The 18,910-nt window shown below is 37.4% G+C and overlaps 4 protein-coding genes across 4 annotated transcripts in view; 2 read left to right on the forward strand and 2 right to left on the reverse strand.

Moving 5' to 3' along the window:
* LOC101292933 (protein transport protein SEC23-like) overlaps nt 1-3,672 on the forward strand; it is a 10,039-nt gene extending 6,367 nt beyond the window's left edge. Inside the window, exons 7-11 of the mRNA XM_004307250.1 lie at nt 276-353; nt 910-1,071; nt 1,172-1,435; nt 2,410-2,514; nt 3,278-3,672. Of these exons, the coding sequence (XP_004307298.1) occupies nt 276-353; nt 910-1,071; nt 1,172-1,435; nt 2,410-2,514; nt 3,278-3,418 (750 nt within the window). The 3' untranslated portion in view covers nt 3,419-3,672. The remainder of the gene's footprint in view (nt 1-275; nt 354-909; nt 1,072-1,171; nt 1,436-2,409; nt 2,515-3,277) is intronic.
* A 1,561-nt stretch (nt 3,673-5,233) lies between these two features.
* On the reverse strand, nt 5,234-9,273 carry LOC101303754 (probable replication factor C subunit 3-like). Its single transcript, XM_004308688.1, has 11 exons — nt 8,479-9,273; nt 8,212-8,322; nt 8,087-8,119; nt 6,921-7,095; nt 6,661-6,839; nt 6,401-6,537; nt 6,172-6,270; nt 5,804-5,873; nt 5,625-5,702; nt 5,394-5,517; nt 5,234-5,304 (listed from the first exon to the last, which is right to left on the reverse strand). Exons 1-11 carry the CDS (start codon nt 9,271-9,273, stop codon nt 5,234-5,236), a joined length of 1,872 nt encoding a protein of 623 aa, XP_004308736.1.
* A 1,046-nt stretch (nt 9,274-10,319) lies between these two features.
* Nucleotides 10,320-13,999, reverse strand: LOC101304047. Its single transcript, XM_004308689.1, has 7 exons — nt 13,630-13,999; nt 12,732-13,223; nt 12,479-12,628; nt 11,950-12,048; nt 11,638-11,685; nt 11,122-11,546; nt 10,320-10,982 (listed from the first exon to the last, which is right to left on the reverse strand). Exons 1-7 carry the CDS (start codon nt 13,961-13,963, stop codon nt 10,320-10,322), a joined length of 2,211 nt encoding a protein of 736 aa, XP_004308737.1. The 5' UTR covers nt 13,964-13,999.
* Nucleotides 14,000-14,309: 310 nt separating this feature from the next.
* On the forward strand, nt 14,310-17,920 carry LOC101293233 (probable disease resistance RPP8-like protein 2-like). The gene is made up of 2 exons (XM_004307251.1): nt 14,310-15,412; nt 15,993-17,920. The coding sequence occupies exons 1-2, from the start codon at nt 14,356-14,358 to the stop codon at nt 17,816-17,818; spliced, it is 2,883 nt and encodes a 960-aa protein (XP_004307299.1). The 5' UTR covers nt 14,310-14,355; the 3' UTR covers nt 17,819-17,920.
* The last annotated feature ends 990 nt before the right edge of the window (nt 17,921-18,910 follow it).

An 18,910-nucleotide genomic window follows, 5' to 3' on the forward strand; every position in this document is an offset into this window, starting at 1 on the left:
CTCTCTCTCTCTCTCTCTCTCTCTCTCTCTCTCTCTCTCTCTCTCTCTCTCTCACACACACACACACATATTTAAATCATAGGATCGGCAACATCTGATTTGGATATTGTGGTTTTCCTTATTGTTGATTAGTTTTATTGTATAAATTCCATTGCATTGATGCAATGTGATTTTAAAGCGTAACTATTACTGCTTTGTGGATGCAATTTTACTTCCACATGTATTGGTTCTATTTTTTTATATGGAAATCTGAACTTACTGTATTGGTTCTACAGGACTTGATTGCCGGATTTGATCAAGAAGCCGCTGCTGTAGTCATGGCACGCCTAGTTTCTTTCAAAATGGAAACTGAGGTAACTAACAATATTTTACATGGTTCTGTACACAAAATCTCAGGTCCTTGAACCTAAATCTTTGCAATACAATCCTTATATGTTATTTGTTGCATAGTTTTCTATTTGAGATGGTGATGGCACTGAATTCTATTCCATCACTCTCACAGAGAACTGTTCAACCCAAGTTAACATGCCAATACTAGGATCTTATTTTTTATTGTATTTTTATGATGCGAACAAGAGGTACAAGCTATTCTATTCTAGTATTAGAGAATAGAGCTTTTGTTTGAATATTTGTTAGAGGAACAAATACTTACGAGACAAATGTTAACTAGCAAAGGAAATGAGCAGGGACAGGCATCAGTGCTAAAGTGCATGAGTATCACAATGTTACTAAAATTACCAGTATCTGATTCTTTGTGATAATATTTGAGTGCCTGTAATGAAAAAGTGATTTTCAGCTGTTTAGAATTTCTATATGCATTTTTTAAACATTTTAGTTTCTCAAATATGACATTTAGGGCATTCACAAATTTTATGCAAATTTCATGAAATATCCTCCTTGGTGATACAGGCAGAATTTGATCCTATAAGATGGCTGGATAAATCATTGATACATATGTGTTCTCGGTTTGGAGATTACCAGAAGGACAGTCCGTCATCTTTTAGCTTATCTCCGCGGTTTTCAATCTTCCCTCAATTTATGTTTCATTTACGGCGTTCTCAATTTGTTCAGGTATATACTAGTTCTTTCAGGAGTCTTCTTCCAAAAGTTTTATTATCATTATCCTTTTGTATAGACCTTGTGGTTTAAGTTGTACAAAATTTTCTTACAGGTTTTCAACAACAGCCCAGACGAGACGGCATACTACAGAATGATTTTGAATAGGGAAAATGTTACCAATTCAGTTGTGATGATTCAGCCTTCATTGATTTCCTACTCATTTCATTCCAGCCCTGAGCCTGCACTTCTTGATGTTGCTGCCATTGCTGCTGATAGGATTCTGCTTTTAGACTCTTTCTTTACTGTTGTCATTTTTCATGGTTCAACTATTGCTCAGTGGCGAAAAGCAGGGTATCAAGACTTGCCTGAACATCAGGTAATCTTTTTCCAGTCAATCCATTGAAGTAAAGTTGATCTGAACAGCAAATGCATTTCTTTACCATGGATCTATGTATAATTCCATATCTGTGGAATGCTACATATCCAGTTGCTGTAAGACTTGTATGCTTTGTTTTCTTTCCTTTTTTTCTTAACCCTCTTTTCATTTATTTTTATAGGAAGAATTAAATAAATGTTTTATTTTCTTTTCTAATATTAATTCAAGACCATTTATTTGCTTATTTTTATAGAAAGAATTAGAGGTATGCTTGATAGAAAGTTGACCCGTGTGGGTAAAACTGGGTACTGAATCTACTGCTTTGATTCATGGCCCTGCCTTTAGATTGTAGACTGACCTGTACATAGACAGTTGATAGTTTTCCTGCCAAAAGAATCATCGAGTAGAATTTTCCCGTAGTTGTTTTTTTAACAATGTTTAACTTCCTTTGACATATAACTATAGTTACGTGCAATCTTTCTGGAGTGAAAAAAAAAAACCCCACTATCACTGACTACCAACTCTTTTGAAATGTGGCCTACTTGTTTGTGTATGTGCACAGGAGTAAATGTATATTTCTAGTCGCTCTAGGGTTTATGTTTTCAGCTTCATAATATCTCTAATCCTTAGTTTTACCTGGGAAAAAAAAAACCAACCCCCCTATCACCGCCTACCAAAATTTCTGAAATGTGACCTACATGTCACTTGTTTTCATTAGCAACCTATGTGTGCACAGGACTATATGGATTCTTAGACTGAAGTTTTCTTTTCGCTCTAGGGTTTATCTTTTGTTTTAGCATCGTAGTGACCTTTTCAAGCTCCTGTAGCATACAGCATGACAGTTTGCAAGTGAGCAGCCAGGACTGCTGACGAGAATTTGATGCTTTTAGTTCTTGCAATAGTAGAATGTTGGTAGTAGTAAACCTCTTTCTTGAAAAATTTACTTGTCCACTGAAACAAATCTGTGCTCGCAGGCATTCGCTCAGTTGTTACAAGCTCCTCGTGATGATTCAGATACAATAATCAAGGAGAGATTTCCAGTACCTCGCCTAGTGGTTTGTGATCAGCATGGTTCTCAGGTAACTGTGATGCTGTCTTTAATCTCAATCTGTTTGATGCATGCCAAGACCTATATTTCTGTTTTACAATCGATGCTTAGGTCAGGTCGACCTAAGACTTGCTGTTGCTGACTAGCAACTCATTCGTAAAAAAATAGTGTCCGGCTATATTCCAATCTGCATCATCTTTTTCGATCATGTATCTTGCTGCATTTCATTTATTCTTTATAAATTGACATTGATTCGATTTCTGGATTGACCATAAGAGACGTATCTATTCATTTTGCAATATTTCTGATCACTTGATGATCAATAGTAATAGATAGGTATCTGGTTAGATGCTGGGTTGAAGTGTTATAATTATCAAAAGCACATGCATTATAAATTGAATTGAAATTTGTTTAGTCTTTGTGGTTTTATTTTAATCTGAATAGTCCTTAAAGTCACAATTTTTCATCCAAATAGTCCTTATGGTTTTATTTTAATCTGAATAGTCTTTAAAGTCATGATTTTTCATCTAAATAGTCCTTCCGACAATTTTATCAGTTAAAGGCCATAAAGACTATTTGGATGAAAAATCATGACTTTAAGGACTATACAGATTAAAATAAAACCATAAAGACTATTTGGATGAAAAATCGTGACTTTAAGGACTATTCAGATTAAAATAAAACCATAAGGACTAAACAAATGTTGACTTTAAACTACAAGGACTATACAATATTTTACCCTTGTAAATTTGAGTTTGTCATAACTCATGCACTTCCATTATGTCCGTGTGCAGGCTCGTTTTCTTTTGGCAAAATTGAACCCTTCAGCTACTTATAACAATGAAGGTCCACTTCCGGGAGGGGATGTTATATTCACAGATGATGTTAGTTTTGAAGTCTTCTTGGACCATCTCCAGAGATTAGCAGTTCAATAAAGAGGTTATGGAGCAGTTTTGTATCATTTGTCTCAATCCCTTGTACAGTAGTCGCATACGAATTCAATTCAAATTTTGATTTAGTTTTCAGCTCTATAGTATACAAAAGGTTGTTATGCTCTATTTTGGAAATAAATTATATGAACTAATCAGATTGGAATGTTGAGAGTATATATGGAGACTTCTAACAGGAGTGATAGAGTGCCCGTATGAAAGCGCAAATTGTGTTCACTTGAGACAACGAGACATTCCCCTTTGATCTTTGAAATGTCAAATCATGGTTGAAACGGTGGGTGTATCTGAACTCGTATAAAGGTTTTGTGTGCATATAAAGGTTTTGTGTTAATTTAACTTTAGGCAAATTGATCATCAACTATTCTGAGAACACTGTCCTCGCAGATAAATTCTTCAGATCCTGATGCATGGCTCGCATAGTAAAACAGTGAAGAAAACTATGTTCCATGAATTGTGTTGGAGCACATTTTAATTTGGTTTGAGAATGCTTTCCCTTGCGTTAAGAGGTAGTTTGCTTTACCATTATCTTGTTGCTTGTCTTATTCATGGTCATAGTCTCTGAGAATCGGAAACCGAATGAACCGGCCTGAATCGAACCGGTTGGTTTGGTTGGTTTGAAGTTTGAACCTAGAGAATATTGGTTTAGTTTGTGTCATTCAATCGGACTGAACTGATCATTTGTTGAAGTACTTGGGGTGTCGTATTGGCTGTTTGGCAAAGTCTAATATTGGATAGACTTGATCGACCATAGTTGTTATAAGCCAAACATGACCCATGTCTGATTCCCAATCAAACTTTAAACAAGTTTGTGCTTCTCAAATGAGTTAAGACGTTTCCTATTCTGAATTTCCTACTGCAAACAAAAAAATAGTCAGAACGCTACTTTCTCCCCGTTCCGAAATCCAAACTTTCAAACCCTAAATTGATTAATCCGGTGCTTCACTCAAACCCAAGTTACCCAAGTATCTCATATCTCCCTCCGTTATTCACTCCAAATCTCCGGCTATTTGTATTCGAATTATTGACTTGCTTGCTGTGACTTGCTGTATGCAAAACAAGAAAGAGAAGATAGAGAAAAGAAAAAGGACACTGCTACAAAGGCCTCCAAAACTACACACACATCTAAAGCTTCCGATGCAGGAAAATGATTCCAGGTTTGTGAAAATGAACTTCTTGTTGCGAAAATATATTGCCTCTCAATAGTACTATATAAATATATATCAAGTATTAACAATTGTTGTTGGCTACTAAGAGTCTGATCCCTCGGAATATATGAGAATCGCATCAAACATAGAGGCCTGTCATCTAAGCTAAGAAAATTTAGACTTCTGGGTTACCTTGAGCTGCAAGTTCCACAGGGTTTTCTGTGTCAAACCCTTTCCTCGGAAAACAAGAAAGGCAGAGGTACCAGTATTTAGCAATTCACATTGATTGATAGAAAGCATGTCTGTTGTTCTTTTAACATCATGGCAAAGGTGCGCACCATTTTTACACTCAAAATGTTCTGATAAACATTTTACTAGTAGTACCACACCTTATTAAGTTCATAGTAGTGCTCAGTGATCACGCATACGTAGTTCAAGCCATGCGTGATAGCAAACTAGTACTGAGTCAGTACTACTGACGCATGCGACAAAAACACTGATAGTCTTGGCAGCAGCAATAGTAAGAACATACTAATCAGAATACAGAAAAAAGAGTCCATTTTTACCAAAGAAATATCAAGACATAATATTTCAGAGGGTAGTTGTGTAACTTGTATTTGGCTAGCTGGCCAACAAGAAGGCTAGCTTTCTCTCTCTATGTTGGAGCGTCATGAGTTTTGGTATTCATGTAACCCTTGTATGTGCTCATGAATTTGGCTATAAACTCTGCAGAAAGTGAGAGTAAACTTGTGTTAAACCAGAAGATCAGAAACATCGATGATAAATTTTCTTAAAGCCATGCACATGTGTTTTACCTTCTATCCTCAAGAACTGTTGTATGTTCTTCTTGGATGAATCGTTGAGCCGTTTACCCGTTTCCTCTTGATGTCGAGAAAGTGTCAGTGCTTTGTCACTCTCAAACATAGATTCATCATTCCTCTGCATTTAGAAAACATAAGTTGATAACCTAAGCATGACCTGCATAATTCATTGGAGAAGAAAAAAAATAAATGAAAAAAAAGTTCTGAGTAATTTGGTATCCATACATTGAATTCACCATACATGCCCTCAACGCGAACCTGGCAGTTCCCATCCAAATACTTCTTCAGCTCTGCAACTAGGGACTACACAATGTACTCACCATTGTATTTCGGATATGGAAGAATAGGTTAGTACTTATTTCTTCCATTATAGTTTCTACTCAAAGAGGCAAGAAAAAGCTTACTTTGAAAATAAATTCAGGAGATACACCATGCACTATAAGGTTTTGAAGCTTTCCGCGGATAATGTATAGCCTGTCGAAGGACATGGATTGATTTCATTTCAGTTTTCAAGTTAACAAATCGAATCCCAATTACAAATCGTTTATTTGACTGAATCCTACACCAAAAATTTTCATGTGTGGGATTTTATAGAACTTCATCCCTATTACTCATCACATAACTGATAGCTACATGCATAGTGCGAGAGAAAAGTTCTATAAAATTGTACACATTGCAAAACTTCTACTGCCCCAGTGAGCATGTGTACTAATTTGACAGAGGGTTTAGTACTGCTAAAAAAACACAGTTTCAATGTTTCAAATGAACATACTGTTTTGGGCTTTGCTCTTCGATCATATTCTTGCCAATATCTGCAATTTCATCCTCCCATCCTGTCAAAACTACTTGATCTTCTTTAAAGGGATAAGAGCTGCATGCACGTACATCATTCAAGCACATATCAAATGACAAATAAGTGAAGATATAGAGTACAGTAAAACTAACAACTTCAAATTTCAAGTTGCATATGTATGTAAAATTTACACCAAGTACAATCTCACCTCTTTTTCCAAGTGGCCTCAAATGAACGAATTGCCAGACGGCAACTGTTTTTGGAATTCTCAGCAAACCTTTCAGCCAGTTTATGTGGCATATCTATGCCTTCTTGTTTGGCTATAAACTTTAAAACTTCAACAATCTAAAAATGCAGAGAAGATGCTTAGAAACATACTTTTTTTAAGGAACTAAATGTAGAACATTGGTTTTTGCCATTTTGTATACCCTTCAATTCTTAGGATAAGTAACTAGTACAATTGCCCACCTCATTCTTAGAAGGCGGTAAAAGCTCAACAACAGTACAAATAGCCTTAATGGCCTGAAGCTTTGCCACATCAGAACAGCAGAAGAAGACCTTATTACGCCCTTTATACCTTTCTAATAGCCATTTGATATAAAGTAGGGCATCTGTGGATAGCTTGTCAGCTTCATATAAGATCAGTGCTGCAGAAACAAAAATTTAACTTTGTCATCCTATTAAGTAAACTACTTCGTGTACTTTGTAAAATTGATACAAATATATACCTCGACAGTTGTCAAGGCTGCATGTCGAAGCTGATTTGTTAGGTATCTTGTGCTGTTTTTCCTTCATGAGTTCAACAATCACATGCTTCTCATAACCTTTCAGTTCAGAGAGATTCACTTCTACATGTTGAGGGGATTGCTTCACATGTACTTCAATACTGCCTACTACTTCACCCTATAGAAATAATTCTCAAAAAGAAGGTCAGTCTTTATCTAAGCCTACATATATGCCTACATAAAATATGTGTTTATGTGTAGATAATGTCTTAATTAATGCAGGTAAATGAAGATTGGAATGCAGATGGTGTATACATGATGACATTGTGGTTAAAAACTACAGGGTTGCATCTCTTTGTACACTCAGCTCAGGTAAATCTGATGCTCAAACGATGGAGTGAATGGTAGATCATAATCACTAGGGGATCCAAATAGGCTGGCTTCTTAATGGTGGAGTTGCTCTAAATTCTCCATGCTATTGTTAATGTGTCTAACTTAAACAGAATCATGCACAAATTAGCGAGAATATTGGTGATATGGTTGCATATGTCAAAGATCCAGCACGGTTCCTTCTTGCGCAATTAATTAGTAGTCATAGTTGTGAGCTACATTTTGTTCAATTTAATTACTATTTGATCCCCTTTTGGGATTTTTCGATCTCTCTAGCTTTGTGGCACACTGTAGCTAGTAAAGGTACAGCTTTGAACTAATATATGTATTACATTGGTGAGAGCTGAATTTAAGTTTTGAATGATTTTGAGTGCTTATGAAGTCGTATTCTATTTGTTTTTCTGATCTTTTGAAGTGATGAAACCTAAATTACCCTAGATAATATTAAGGGTTGTTATGTTGGTATCCTATTTACTGCATTTCTATCTTAATCTGTAATGGAAGTAGTCCGATTAATTAGGGAAGGAACATGTAAACTTTTTTGTGCTGAGCATAAATCATGTATAGTTAACTGGCGTCTAGTAGTTGTTTCTTCTGTTGTAGTTTTTTTCTCAATCTGTTAATATAAATTGGCTCCTATTTTTGTCTTAATACTGATATTTTTTTTGGTTAAGTACTGCTGATATGTTGAAAAGTTTAATTTCATTTGTTGTAATTAAGCAGAGATAAAGTGGTCAGTGAGCTTGGGATGAATGATCTCAAAGTAATTGGAGAACTACCTTTAAGTCGAATGCCTTGAATTCCTCTGTGGCCTGATAATTTCAAAGGGAAAAGAACTGGTATCAACAAAAACTGTTAATTTATGAAAGAGGGATCTGCAAATTATGGAACTGTCATAACATACATTTATAGTGTCACGTCCAAAAGCTTCTCTCAGCATAGCCCAGATCATAGTTCTCTTGCCCACACCCGGAGGCCCTACGAATATGAAATGTCCACACCCTCTACCTCTAGCCTGTGATACAATTATCAAGTACTTATCTACCATATATATCAGATGTAATCAGACCACCAATAAAAAACGTATCATATGTCAGATGCATGTTATAGTAGGATTACAAACAAAGATGAGTCAATCAATTGATCAAGAAGGGTACGTGTTGATGCATACCAGAACCTTGAGCTGAGTTGCTTTGTCTCTATTACAGATGAAATCTTCTAGGCACTGAGGCTGGTACTTGTCTGCCCATATATACTCTTTTTCATCTATTACCTTTTCGGTAATTTTTGGTGTAGCAGCTGTAGCTGCTGTTCCAAGTACTTTCTCCCTCAATGGCTTCTCTTTGTTTTCAACAGTGCGGATGATGTCTTCGGTAAGCACCATATTCGATGTTTCTGAATTAACTGACAGTTTATTCGGTGTTACTGGTGTAGGACACTTAGATTTCACTGCAGTGTAGGTTTCTTGAGCCTTAAGCTTCTTGCTGTAAAGCTTGCCTTTCATAGGGCTACAAGAGCTCCACTCCCTCACTTTTATCACGAAAGTTGAGAAAGATGTCCAAGTAGAAGCTGAAGATGGTTGGCTTTCGCCTGGTCCAGGACTAGGAGGTACAAGAGCCTTTGGATTCGGATACGTGAGTCCCCGGATGTAGTATGGACTATATTTCGGGAAGTCTCTCTCAAGCTCAGCAGTCAAGGCCTCATGAAGACTGATTTCCTGAACCCTGCTCTGAAGCTCACGATCGAGACTCTCCTGTCTCCGGTTGTGCTGCTCCCGACACTCTTGTGTGAAGTTTGTGTCACTCCTCCTGCCAACAAGTTTTTGTACCTTCTGCACCCAACAGAGCTTCCAAGTTGGTGCTTTTGATGTTAGAGCTGAACGTACAGAGGGAGCTAGAGGAGAGAGCTGACCATTATGGGAGAGCTGGGGATAGGTAGAAGAAGGTGGGACTGAAGGGCGTGGCATTGCATGTATGAATATGCAGAGGCAAGTCTGCAACTTCTATTGCTTGCAAATGATTCAAAATATTATGGATGAGAACAAAGATGGGTATTTTGACATTGATGGTGATGTGTTGTGAATCTTGTGCTGTAAGATATGATGGTGGAAACAACTATGAGGGGCGTTAAATTTCATGGAGAAGAAGATGGCGTTATGAACTAGATGTATTGTTTTGTTAGATTTGAAGAGTTGAGGGTCAAATTAACCATGCAGCAGCTAGCAGCCGAATTATAAAGCATATACGATTCTAAACATTGTTTAAGAAACAAATTGTATGAAGTGTTTGTTGGCTTTTGTTTGGGAGCTTATGTGCCTTGTACATGCCAGACAGTAATTATTTTTTAATCATTAGAGATTTCTAAGAACGGATCCTCTAAGTGTACCGTCCACAATTCCAGGTAGATTTCAGAAACTCCTCCCGGTGATTGCACACCTCGTAATGCTCAAACCTCTTGATCAAAGAGTAAACTCAACAGTAAGATTCGGAAGAGACTACGTACCGCAGGTACTCTAGAGGTCTAGAGCTTAATCTGTAATTAAAAGGAGGTAATAAACAATTAAACACTAGTAGGAGGAGACTTGCATGTCAAATTCACCAGAGCAAGAACTATGATTTTCTTTTCTCATACGCAACAGGTACAGTGTTACATACTCGGAATAAGATGCTTACAGTGACCTGAACCTTTGAATTAGGCCTACCCCATCCTCTTAAATCTAGGACTAGTTTTTTCATTTGGCTTGTTGCTCCATTTTGCTAGAAGAGTTTTCGCATTATGTCCCGCCTTCTCTTTGTTCTCTTCCATTTTCTTTCTTTTCTCTAAATCTTACATGTTGTCAAGAAATTAAAAAGGGAGATCAATTTGCTAACAGATTAATCGCTAAATTGATACTTCACAAGCATATAACCAAAAGTTCTTGAAGGCACCATTCTCTTATGAAAGACATGGAAGAAAAAAAACGTTTTTCTCATTTCAATTGTTGGACTAGATGAAATGATGAGCACATACATCTTAGAAGCAAAACCTATGAAGTTCATTCACTTCCACAACATCATCAACGTTTTCTAACCAAGGTTTGACATGCCTATTGAACACTCTTGATAGATACGTATTGCTGAAAATCTCAACAAAGAGACGAATTTTCATGAGAGCAAATAAGATGACCGGAATGGTAGCAAGAGATATAACTGGAAAGACAGTCCACTGATTTCCTTGAAGCATAATGAGAAGTGCAGCACAAAATGCTAGCATCATGGTACTGATAGAGAGAAATAGGCTAAGAAGGCCAATTAACATCTTTTGCGGCAAAGACTTGAGGAAATCTTCTTCTGCATAGCGTGATGTCAGGATTTCCAAGAACATCAATGATGCAGTTGTGGAGGAAAAGAGTGACATAGCATCTGAGATTATAAAAAGACTAAATATCTTGTCATCAACGAATATGGGAATTCCTGTTACTTGATTATTGCCTCCCGGAACTGTGAACGCTGCAGCAAACATAATGGTTACAATGAGAGCCCCAACGACAGAACAAGACCGTGCTGTATCCTTCATCCACTTTTCTCCCTCCTCCACTAACTGCTTGTGGTGGATGGTAAACAGCTCGCGCGGTTTCTTACAATCAGAGTGATTCATTTTTTCCCGTAATTGGGAAGGTAAAATCCTCTCCACCTCCTGCATTTGATAAAGACAAAAATAACACACATGTTTAAAAAACATCTATAATTCAAGCAACATGTGTGTTACATCAACCAAGTATTGGGAATAAGTTGAAAAAGATAAGTCTCTTTCATGTAGTTTTAAAGATCCTAACCTTGAACCATTGGAGTTCTCTCTGCATTTTCAGAGCTGCACCCGTAATACCATTTAGCTGCCCAAAAGAGGGCATTGCTGCCATATGTAGCATACTGTTGTTCGATACATCCACAAGAGTTGCAAATACATCTTTCGTACGGAGTCCATATATAAGATTATATATCTTTTCTTGGCGGTACTCAACTGCCACATGAAATATGCTCCTGTTGTTTTCATTAGTGATCAGCATAAGTTCTGGTTTTGTCTTCAATATTTGAACAATGAACTCAGAAATCCCTCGTTCGACGGCTTGGAAAATAGCATTTTGTACACCAACAGTTTGCGTTTCTCTCAGGTCTAAATTTTTTATCGTCTCGCACATGTGAACCAAAAACTCCTGAGATCGTTTATGAATCAGTTTCATGTCCCGTAGGTGGCTTATTCCTAAAATGATGTTGAGAAAAATATACTAATTGGTAAATATGATTCAGTAGATTTGATTGTTATAACAAATGAGAGAAACAACATTACATACCCGATATCCTGAGAACAGCAGCAAGTATAATATGACAAATACCTGAAACTGCAATGCAATATCAACTAAGTACATATGTCGGCAAAAAGTTCATACACTACCTTGTAACGGTGAACCCTTGCATGTGACATCCAGGGTTAAATATAGTTCTTTTTTTTTTTAACTAAATAAAGAAACAGAGAGGAAAAAAATAATGAGAATCAGTATTATTTTATGTAGTCTTGTTTCATGTAAAAGTACTTTTATGTTATGTTGACACCCAGAACTAAAGCAACACGATTCTTTTGTGTAAATAGGTTAGGGAGTGCATACCTGATCGGAAATCTCTTCTGTTAGCTTCATCATTTTCCATGTTACCAACATTTATATAAATATCATTGGCAGCCAAAGGAGCAGGATGTATCTTTATACCTACATAGGCAGAGGAGAAATGGAGTTCGGACAACACTTTATTTTTAGACTTCAGTAATCGTTTTGTTAGAAAGATCATCAACACTTTAGAGGCCATGTAACTAAGAATAGGATGTAAAACATTTTGCAACACAAGTAATGGTGAATGCTAAGAAGCTCAGATACTAAAAAAAATAGAAGACATGCCAAGCTACACTTTTCATGCTAAGTTTACTGGAAACCCCATACTTGTGGTACCTGTAAGTTCACTCAAACAATACTTCTCTACATATATTTTACTGTAAAATCTGTAATATGTAGTATGACTGATTGGTAATCCAAAAATTATGCAGCATAAGTATAGATCAATCCATATGATCTGTCAAATAATTATACTACAAAACTTGCTGCTTGCTACGTGATAGAATAAAAAAGAGATTGTGGTACTCACAGTTATAGATCCATTGCTGCCAGAATCTGAGCTTCATTCCACTCGGAAATGCTGATGGCACACCCGACAATGCATAAAAAGGGGTTATATCATAATGGTCTTTGGATATGGCCAGGCGCGGGAAACGCTGTATTAAAGCCCAGGCAATATCTGGATCATAGTGAAAAGTGACAATAAAGAAAAAGTTATACATATACTTTAACATGTCAAAAAATAAAACCGTTTAGGACTCTATGTTATGATTCGATCTTACCATATTTTTTCTCATTGAAACATTCAGAAACAATTGTAGCGCCATTTGGACCTGTCTCTGGCATTAAATCTTCCCGTGGAGTAACACAATATAGATAGCGAGCCATATTCAGATGACCCATGCGATAAGCTAGTACAAGTGGAATTCTATTTGAAGCATCCCCAATGCTAAGAATTCTCTTGTTCTTTGAAACCATGCATTTAGCCATTCGAGTCAATCCTTTACTTGCAGCCGCAGCTAGAGCTGTCATACCATCATTTCCTCTTATTTCCAAGTACTCTTGTGGCATCAAGTGCACCAATTGTTCCACTATATGCGGGCGTCCAGCATCAGTTGCGATGTGAAGAATTGTCCTTCCTGAAATTGGAATTCTTGCTCTTATTGTATCGGGATTCTTCTTATACAACTCGTATGCTGCTTCCCAATGACCTTGCTTCACAGCTTCAATGAAAGGCACACACTTGTGGAATGTGTTGGGATCAAACTCAAATCCTGTCAAGGTGACCTTTATGAAATACAACATTGTTGGCACCAAACTCTGTGTTACTGGACGACTAACTAAAAACACTTATATGGTGCATACAGTTTGTGTTACTGATCTAGTATACCATGCGCATGTTTGGTTCCAATAAGCATGAAAACTAAAAAAAATCTTCAAAAAGTTGTTGCAGTCCTGTAAATTCTAAAATATTTCAATAGCTTTAAGGAAGTTCTGTTCCAATAGTATCATTCTGCATTCACGAATCAAAAGAATATCACCATATTTTTTATTTGTTTATTTTAAATAAAGAGAGCGAGTCAAATGAAAATTTGAGGGAAAACTCAAAACGTCGATAAAAAAAAAAGGTAAATTCTCCTTATTTCGACAAACAGATCGATAAGTATGTAGAGGGTATACCTGTATCGTATAGAAAACCTTGCGATCTTGACAATTCTTGCTGTTGGTTTGCAGTCAACAAGGTAGCCCAGGCAACTCCGGCACTAGTGACATTCTTGATCAAAGAAAAAGCTGCCAGTCCGCAAGAAATCTGAATAGCGTGCAGAGCTTGGGCATTCTTCTTCCTCAGATATTTAGATTCGTTTTGACTTGATTTTGGGTCAATGCCGTTTTCGACAATGTCCCAAAGATCATGAGCCACCAAGTAGGTTCTGACCCAAACACTCCATTCTTGGTAGTTATTTTTGTTGAGAACTTCAAGAACGATTGCATTTGGGGCAACTGTAGCTTCCATTGAGTTCCTATCTGATTCAACTTTGGGTCAACTGCAGGTCGGATCTGATTCATTGATGGATGTTATCTTGTTTTCTAAGTGAGGAAATGATGGCATGAAATCTTCTGTCTTCAATTCTCTGTCTCCTTCCATGTCCCTCCATTCATATACTGCCATCTGTCCATTTCAGTCCAACTCACCACAGCCATTTAGCTCCGTTGAAAGTTAGCTAGACCCCTGAGGTTAGGTACAGTGACCATCTTCTCTACCAGCAAGAGACGAGACTGTCTGTTGTGACTGGAGGTTGGAATGTAGACTGAGGAGGCAGAAGATCCGATCGACCTCGAAATCCTGAAAAACAGGAGCAAAAGAAACTGGTTAGTTGCTGATTTTCTTTTGCGAAGAACAACAATATGGCTGAGGCTGTCGTATCAATGGTGTTGGAATCACTCGCCCTTTTGTCTACGGAATTGACTCTCTCGAGTGGAAGGGCTAGACTCACGGATCAGATTCTGGATGCACAAGGACAGCTAATAATGATACGTAGTTTACTCGAAGATGCAGATGCAAGACAAAGCCACGTTGACGAAGTCAGCGACTGGGTTGCAACAATTAGAGACGCTGTTTGTGATTTGGAGGATATCATCGAATCTTATGTCTTGAAAGAGGCTTCCCGGAGGAACGGAAGTTGGATGCAGATTATTGCCAGAGGGTTTGCTTGCGTCGGTGTCGTTGATATTGGTAAGACTGGGTTGAAAATTAGAAGAATTAGGGCCCAACTATCTGATTTGATCGATAGTTTTATAAATTATGGCATAGTTAGTCGGATGCGGCCGGATAATGAATCTGCCACTTCTGTACGAAACAATCTGATGTCGAGACGAACCTATTCTCATGCTATCGAGCGATTTGTTGTTGGTTTAGAAGAAGACGTTGGCAGTTTGGTTAGGCATTTGGTTGGAGGAGAAAACAGCCCTAGTGTGGTGTCTGTTTGGGGCATGGCCGGTGTTGGGAAGACCACAGTTGCACAACAAGTCTACCATCATACCAAGATTAGATATCATTTTGACTGCATGGCTTGGGTGTGTTTGTCTCAAGAATTTCAATCAAGAGATGTTCTCCAAGAAATCTTGACTAAACTTATTAGTGCTACCGATGAGCAAAGAAGAGAGTTTGCAGAGATGAATGCTTCAGAAATAGCCGAGCTGCTGTATAATACACAACAAAGAAACAAGTGTTTTGTAGTGCTTGATGACATTTGGACCCGTGATGCATGGGATTCTTTGAAACTTGCGTTTCCCGGTGAGGGAACAAAGAGCAAAATATTGCTCACTACTCGTAGTGAAGAAGTAGCTTTACATGCTGCAGGCGGAGAAGGAGGTTTTCTCTATAAAGCTCGGCCTCTAATGGAACAGGAAAGCTGGATACTGTTTAAGCAGACAGCATTTCCTGAACCGGTTGCTCACACAGGTAATTTATCGTCAATTTGTCATTTATCTAGAGTTTTGCTGCCTTATCAATCAATTGAGGCCGACAGACCCCGCATCATCCATTATGAATTCTGTTCACAACTTCTGTCTTCTCAACTTGGAAAATTTTAGCAGCTCCCAAATATATTTTACAGATAGATAATGTCCCAGCAACTAAGATCAAGTGATTCCACAGAACTAAGATTACACAAAAACTTACTGACCAAATAATAACAGATTAGTTATCACATCTGTAAATGTGTGTATTACATAGTAAAACTTTCCTTTATTTGGTGAGAAATGCTAAGTAATGATATTAAATATTCTTATGTATTATAATTGACCTGGCGGCAAGCTACTCCTCTACAACCTATTTTGATGTTGACACTTTCTTAAATTGAAACTTTGATGTAGTAACAATGGAGATTATTGTTTCTGGTCAGAGATCTAGTCTTCTTTGAACGTATATGTATTTCATATCTTGTTTCTATACTGTAAAGTTGCTGATTTGGAAAAAGAAAAATATGATAAGTAAATCATCTGGTTTCATTTTCAGTTTATATGTATTTCAATGTTTTCAGAATCTATTCGACAAAAGGAGGTATTAGGAATGAAAATGGTTGAAAGGTGTGGAGGATTGCCATTAGCTGTCATTGTGCTCGCAGGACTTCTAGCTAGGAAGAACACAGTTGAAGAATGGTTAACTGTGAGTGAGGATGTTGAGGCATACTTAAGGGGAGGCAAATATGAAGGCAAATATGAAGGTACATCATGGGTGTTGAAAATGAGTTACGATAACTTGCCAGAACATTTACAAATATGCTTTCAATATTTAGGCAATTTTCCCGAGGATTATGAGATACCAGTGAAAACATTGACCCGATTATGGATTGCAGAAGGTCTCATAGCTCCAATATCTTCGGAATCAGCAGAGAATATAGAAGATGCATCATATGGTTACTTGAATGAGTTGGTCGAAAGGTGCATGGTTCAAGTTGTAAAACATAGTTTAACTGGAAATATCAAAACCATTCGTCTCCATGATGTTATGCTAGAATTGTGCCGTAAAATGGCAGAACGTGAGAACTTTCTTTATGTGGTCAATTCTTCTGAAGCCACACAGACCCAGCTGGCAGCATCATGCAACAAAGTTCCAAGACTTGCGGTCTATTTATTTAGTATACTTGAGAACCTTCTGCATGCTGTCAATTCTTCTGAAGCCACAGAGACCCAGGCATCAATCAAAAAAGTTAGAAGACTTGCGGTCCATTTAGACGGAATTGGTCATGAGTTAGCTCCGCCATGTGATAAAAGACATGCCTCCCTCAGGTCTCTATTATTCTTTGTTGGAGGACACTATTATTCAGACATACATAGAAAGTTACTGAGGTCACTTTGCAGAGATTTCAAATTTCTTAAAGTTTTAAAATTTGAAGATATGAAGGCAGAACCAGAGGTAGAATTGCCGAGCGATATCGGGAATTTAGTCCACTTGAGGTTCTTAAGTCTGAAGAACAGTGAAATAAAACGGTTACCATCATCTGTGGCTAATTTGGTATGTTTGCAGACACTAGATTTACGTTCTGTGGAATGGGTTAGTGTTAAAATTCCAAATGTATTTTGGAAGATGGCGAAGTTGAGACATTTATATTTACCCTTGAATCACAGAGTAACTGAGAAGCTGTCATTGGCCACGCTTCACAATTTGCAGACATTAGCCAACATTTCAAGTCAAGATTGTGATTTGAAGGATCTTATTGAGCTAACTGATCTAAGAAAATTAGTCCTGGATGCACGGGAACCAACCGAGTTCAAAACTCTGGAGGAAATCATGATATCTAGCAGCATCACATTTGACCATCTTCAGTCTCTATCTTTGGTGACAGGCAACGGCAATGGGGATATACCAACACTTATAGTATTGAGCTGTCCTCATCTTTTGAAGCTGCAATTGTATGGAAGAATCAAAGGGTTCCCAGACGACGATCATTTCTCAAACCTCATCAAGGTAACCTTGGAGGAAACTAATCTACAGGCCTGCCATATAAAAAGGCTAGAGAAGCTAACCAAGTTAAAAGTGCTTTTCCTTAGAATGGGTGCTTTGAAGTCAGAAACTATGGTTTTCTCCAAGGAAGGCTTTCCTCAACTCGAGTTTCTTTCCCTGCTTGGCTTATGTGAACTAAAGGAGTGGACAGTGGAGGAAGGAGCCATGCCAAGACTCTACAGTTTGCACATCGGATATTGCTGGAGGTTGAGGGCAGTTCCAGATGGACTTCAACATATTCTTACCCTCAAGGAGTTAACCATCAAACGGATGTATCATGAATTTTGTAAAAGACTTGAAAAAGGAGGAGCAGATTTCGACAAATTCAGACATGCATCGGTTACAATAACAAACAAGAGATGAATCCAAGGCAGGCATAAAGCTGCTGGCGTGTCTAAAGTTATGGGTGGCTTCAAAAGTCTACTATACTCGGCATGGATGGTATGTCATTCACTAGTAAACTGAATTATTCAAGTATCATAAAGTTTTGAACCAGTTATTAAATGTTAGTCTTTTACCGATGTTCCCATACATATAGTTCCTGTTTGTTTCTGATTGCACGTATAGGTGATATTTGATATAGGAACAACTTCGATTCTTACTACTTGGTGATCCTATGCCAATAAAAAAAATGTACGAGAGCTGTTAACATGTTATAGCCATACCCATTGCTTATGTATTGTATCATGTATATGTAGTCATATTCATATATAATGTATATGTGAAGTCATTTCTATCTATCTCTTAGTTGTTTTAGTTTTCCAAGTATGTTGTCCATGCTGTCAGCTTATGAAACTGTTGCAATTTCATGTGTAATATTCTTTCTACTAAATCCATTTCTCTTAATTGATGTGCTATAATATATCTACTGTACCTTGCAGAACATGCTGTTCCTGGCGAACCTATCTAGTTTCAAGTTATTTGGCAATCTTATCTTTTTAAGAACTCACTGTCTGGAAATTCATTCTCGTTATTACCAATTCTACTTTGTAAGTTTAATTAGCTTTTGGCAATTTGTTTTATTATTGTAATGATTTTGTTACTACTGAGTTTAATGGCTGTAGTGGTTTTGTGATTCTTTCAACTGGTGCATATACTTTTACAGTAAGGAAAATTGTCCAAACAGTGTCTCACCTTTTACAGAAGCTAAACTTTGGTATCTCAATTTTAAAAAACTTCATAACGGTATCTCACGTTCTTAACCCGACCTAAAATTTATGTCTGAAGCCGTTAACTCCGTTAAAAAGACTAACTGTAGTTATGTTTTGGTCTAGAAATGACCAATGTAACCTTTACTTTTTGTTTTCATTATTATAAAAAATAAAAATAAAACCATTATTTTTTTCTATAACTAGGCTGCCGTTTCTTCTCTGGGCACCCAGAATTTTTCTCTGGGCTGACGACGAACAGCAGCTCCGCACGCACCCAGCCTCCTCCGACGGCGAGCACCCCAGT

This window comes from Fragaria vesca, linkage group LG7, assembly GCF_000184155.1.
Source record: "Fragaria vesca subsp. vesca linkage group LG7, FraVesHawaii_1.0, whole genome shotgun sequence".
In the NCBI taxonomy this organism is placed as follows: Eukaryota; Viridiplantae; Streptophyta; class Magnoliopsida; order Rosales; family Rosaceae; genus Fragaria; species Fragaria vesca.

What these genes read in the sequence shown, in the direction of transcription:
- LOC101303754 (XM_004308688.1), bottom strand. Translation starts at nt 9,273, where the DNA reads ATGCCACGCCCTTCAGTCCCACCTTCTTCTACCTATCCCCAGCTCTCC. An exon ending in CTCCTGAATTTATTTTCAAA is followed by an intron (nt 5,703 to 5,803) that starts GTAAGCTTTTTC and finishes TACATTGTGTAG; the next exon opens with TCCCTAGTTGCAGAGCTGAA. An exon ending in ACAGTTCTTGAGGATAGAAG is followed by an intron (nt 5,305 to 5,393) that starts GTAAAACACATG and finishes CACTTTCTGCAG; the next exon opens with AGTTTATAGCCAAATTCATG.
- LOC101304047 (XM_004308689.1), bottom strand. Translation starts at nt 13,963, where the DNA reads ATGGAAGCTACAGTTGCCCCAAATGCAATCGTTCTTGAAGTTCTCAAC. An exon ending in AGGTTTTCTATACGATACAG is followed by an intron (nt 13,224 to 13,629) that starts GTATACCCTCTA and finishes TCACCTTGACAG; the next exon opens with GATTTGAGTTTGATCCCAAC. An exon ending in GAGAACTCCAATGGTTCAAG is followed by an intron (nt 10,983 to 11,121) that starts GTTAGGATCTTT and finishes TATCAAATGCAG; the next exon opens with GAGGTGGAGAGGATTTTACC.
- LOC101293233 (XM_004307251.1), top strand. Translation starts at nt 14,356, where the DNA reads ATGGCTGAGGCTGTCGTATCAATGGTGTTGGAATCACTCGCCCTTTTG. An exon ending in TGAACCGGTTGCTCACACAG is followed by an intron (nt 15,413 to 15,992) that starts GTAATTTATCGT and finishes CAATGTTTTCAG; the next exon opens with AATCTATTCGACAAAAGGAG.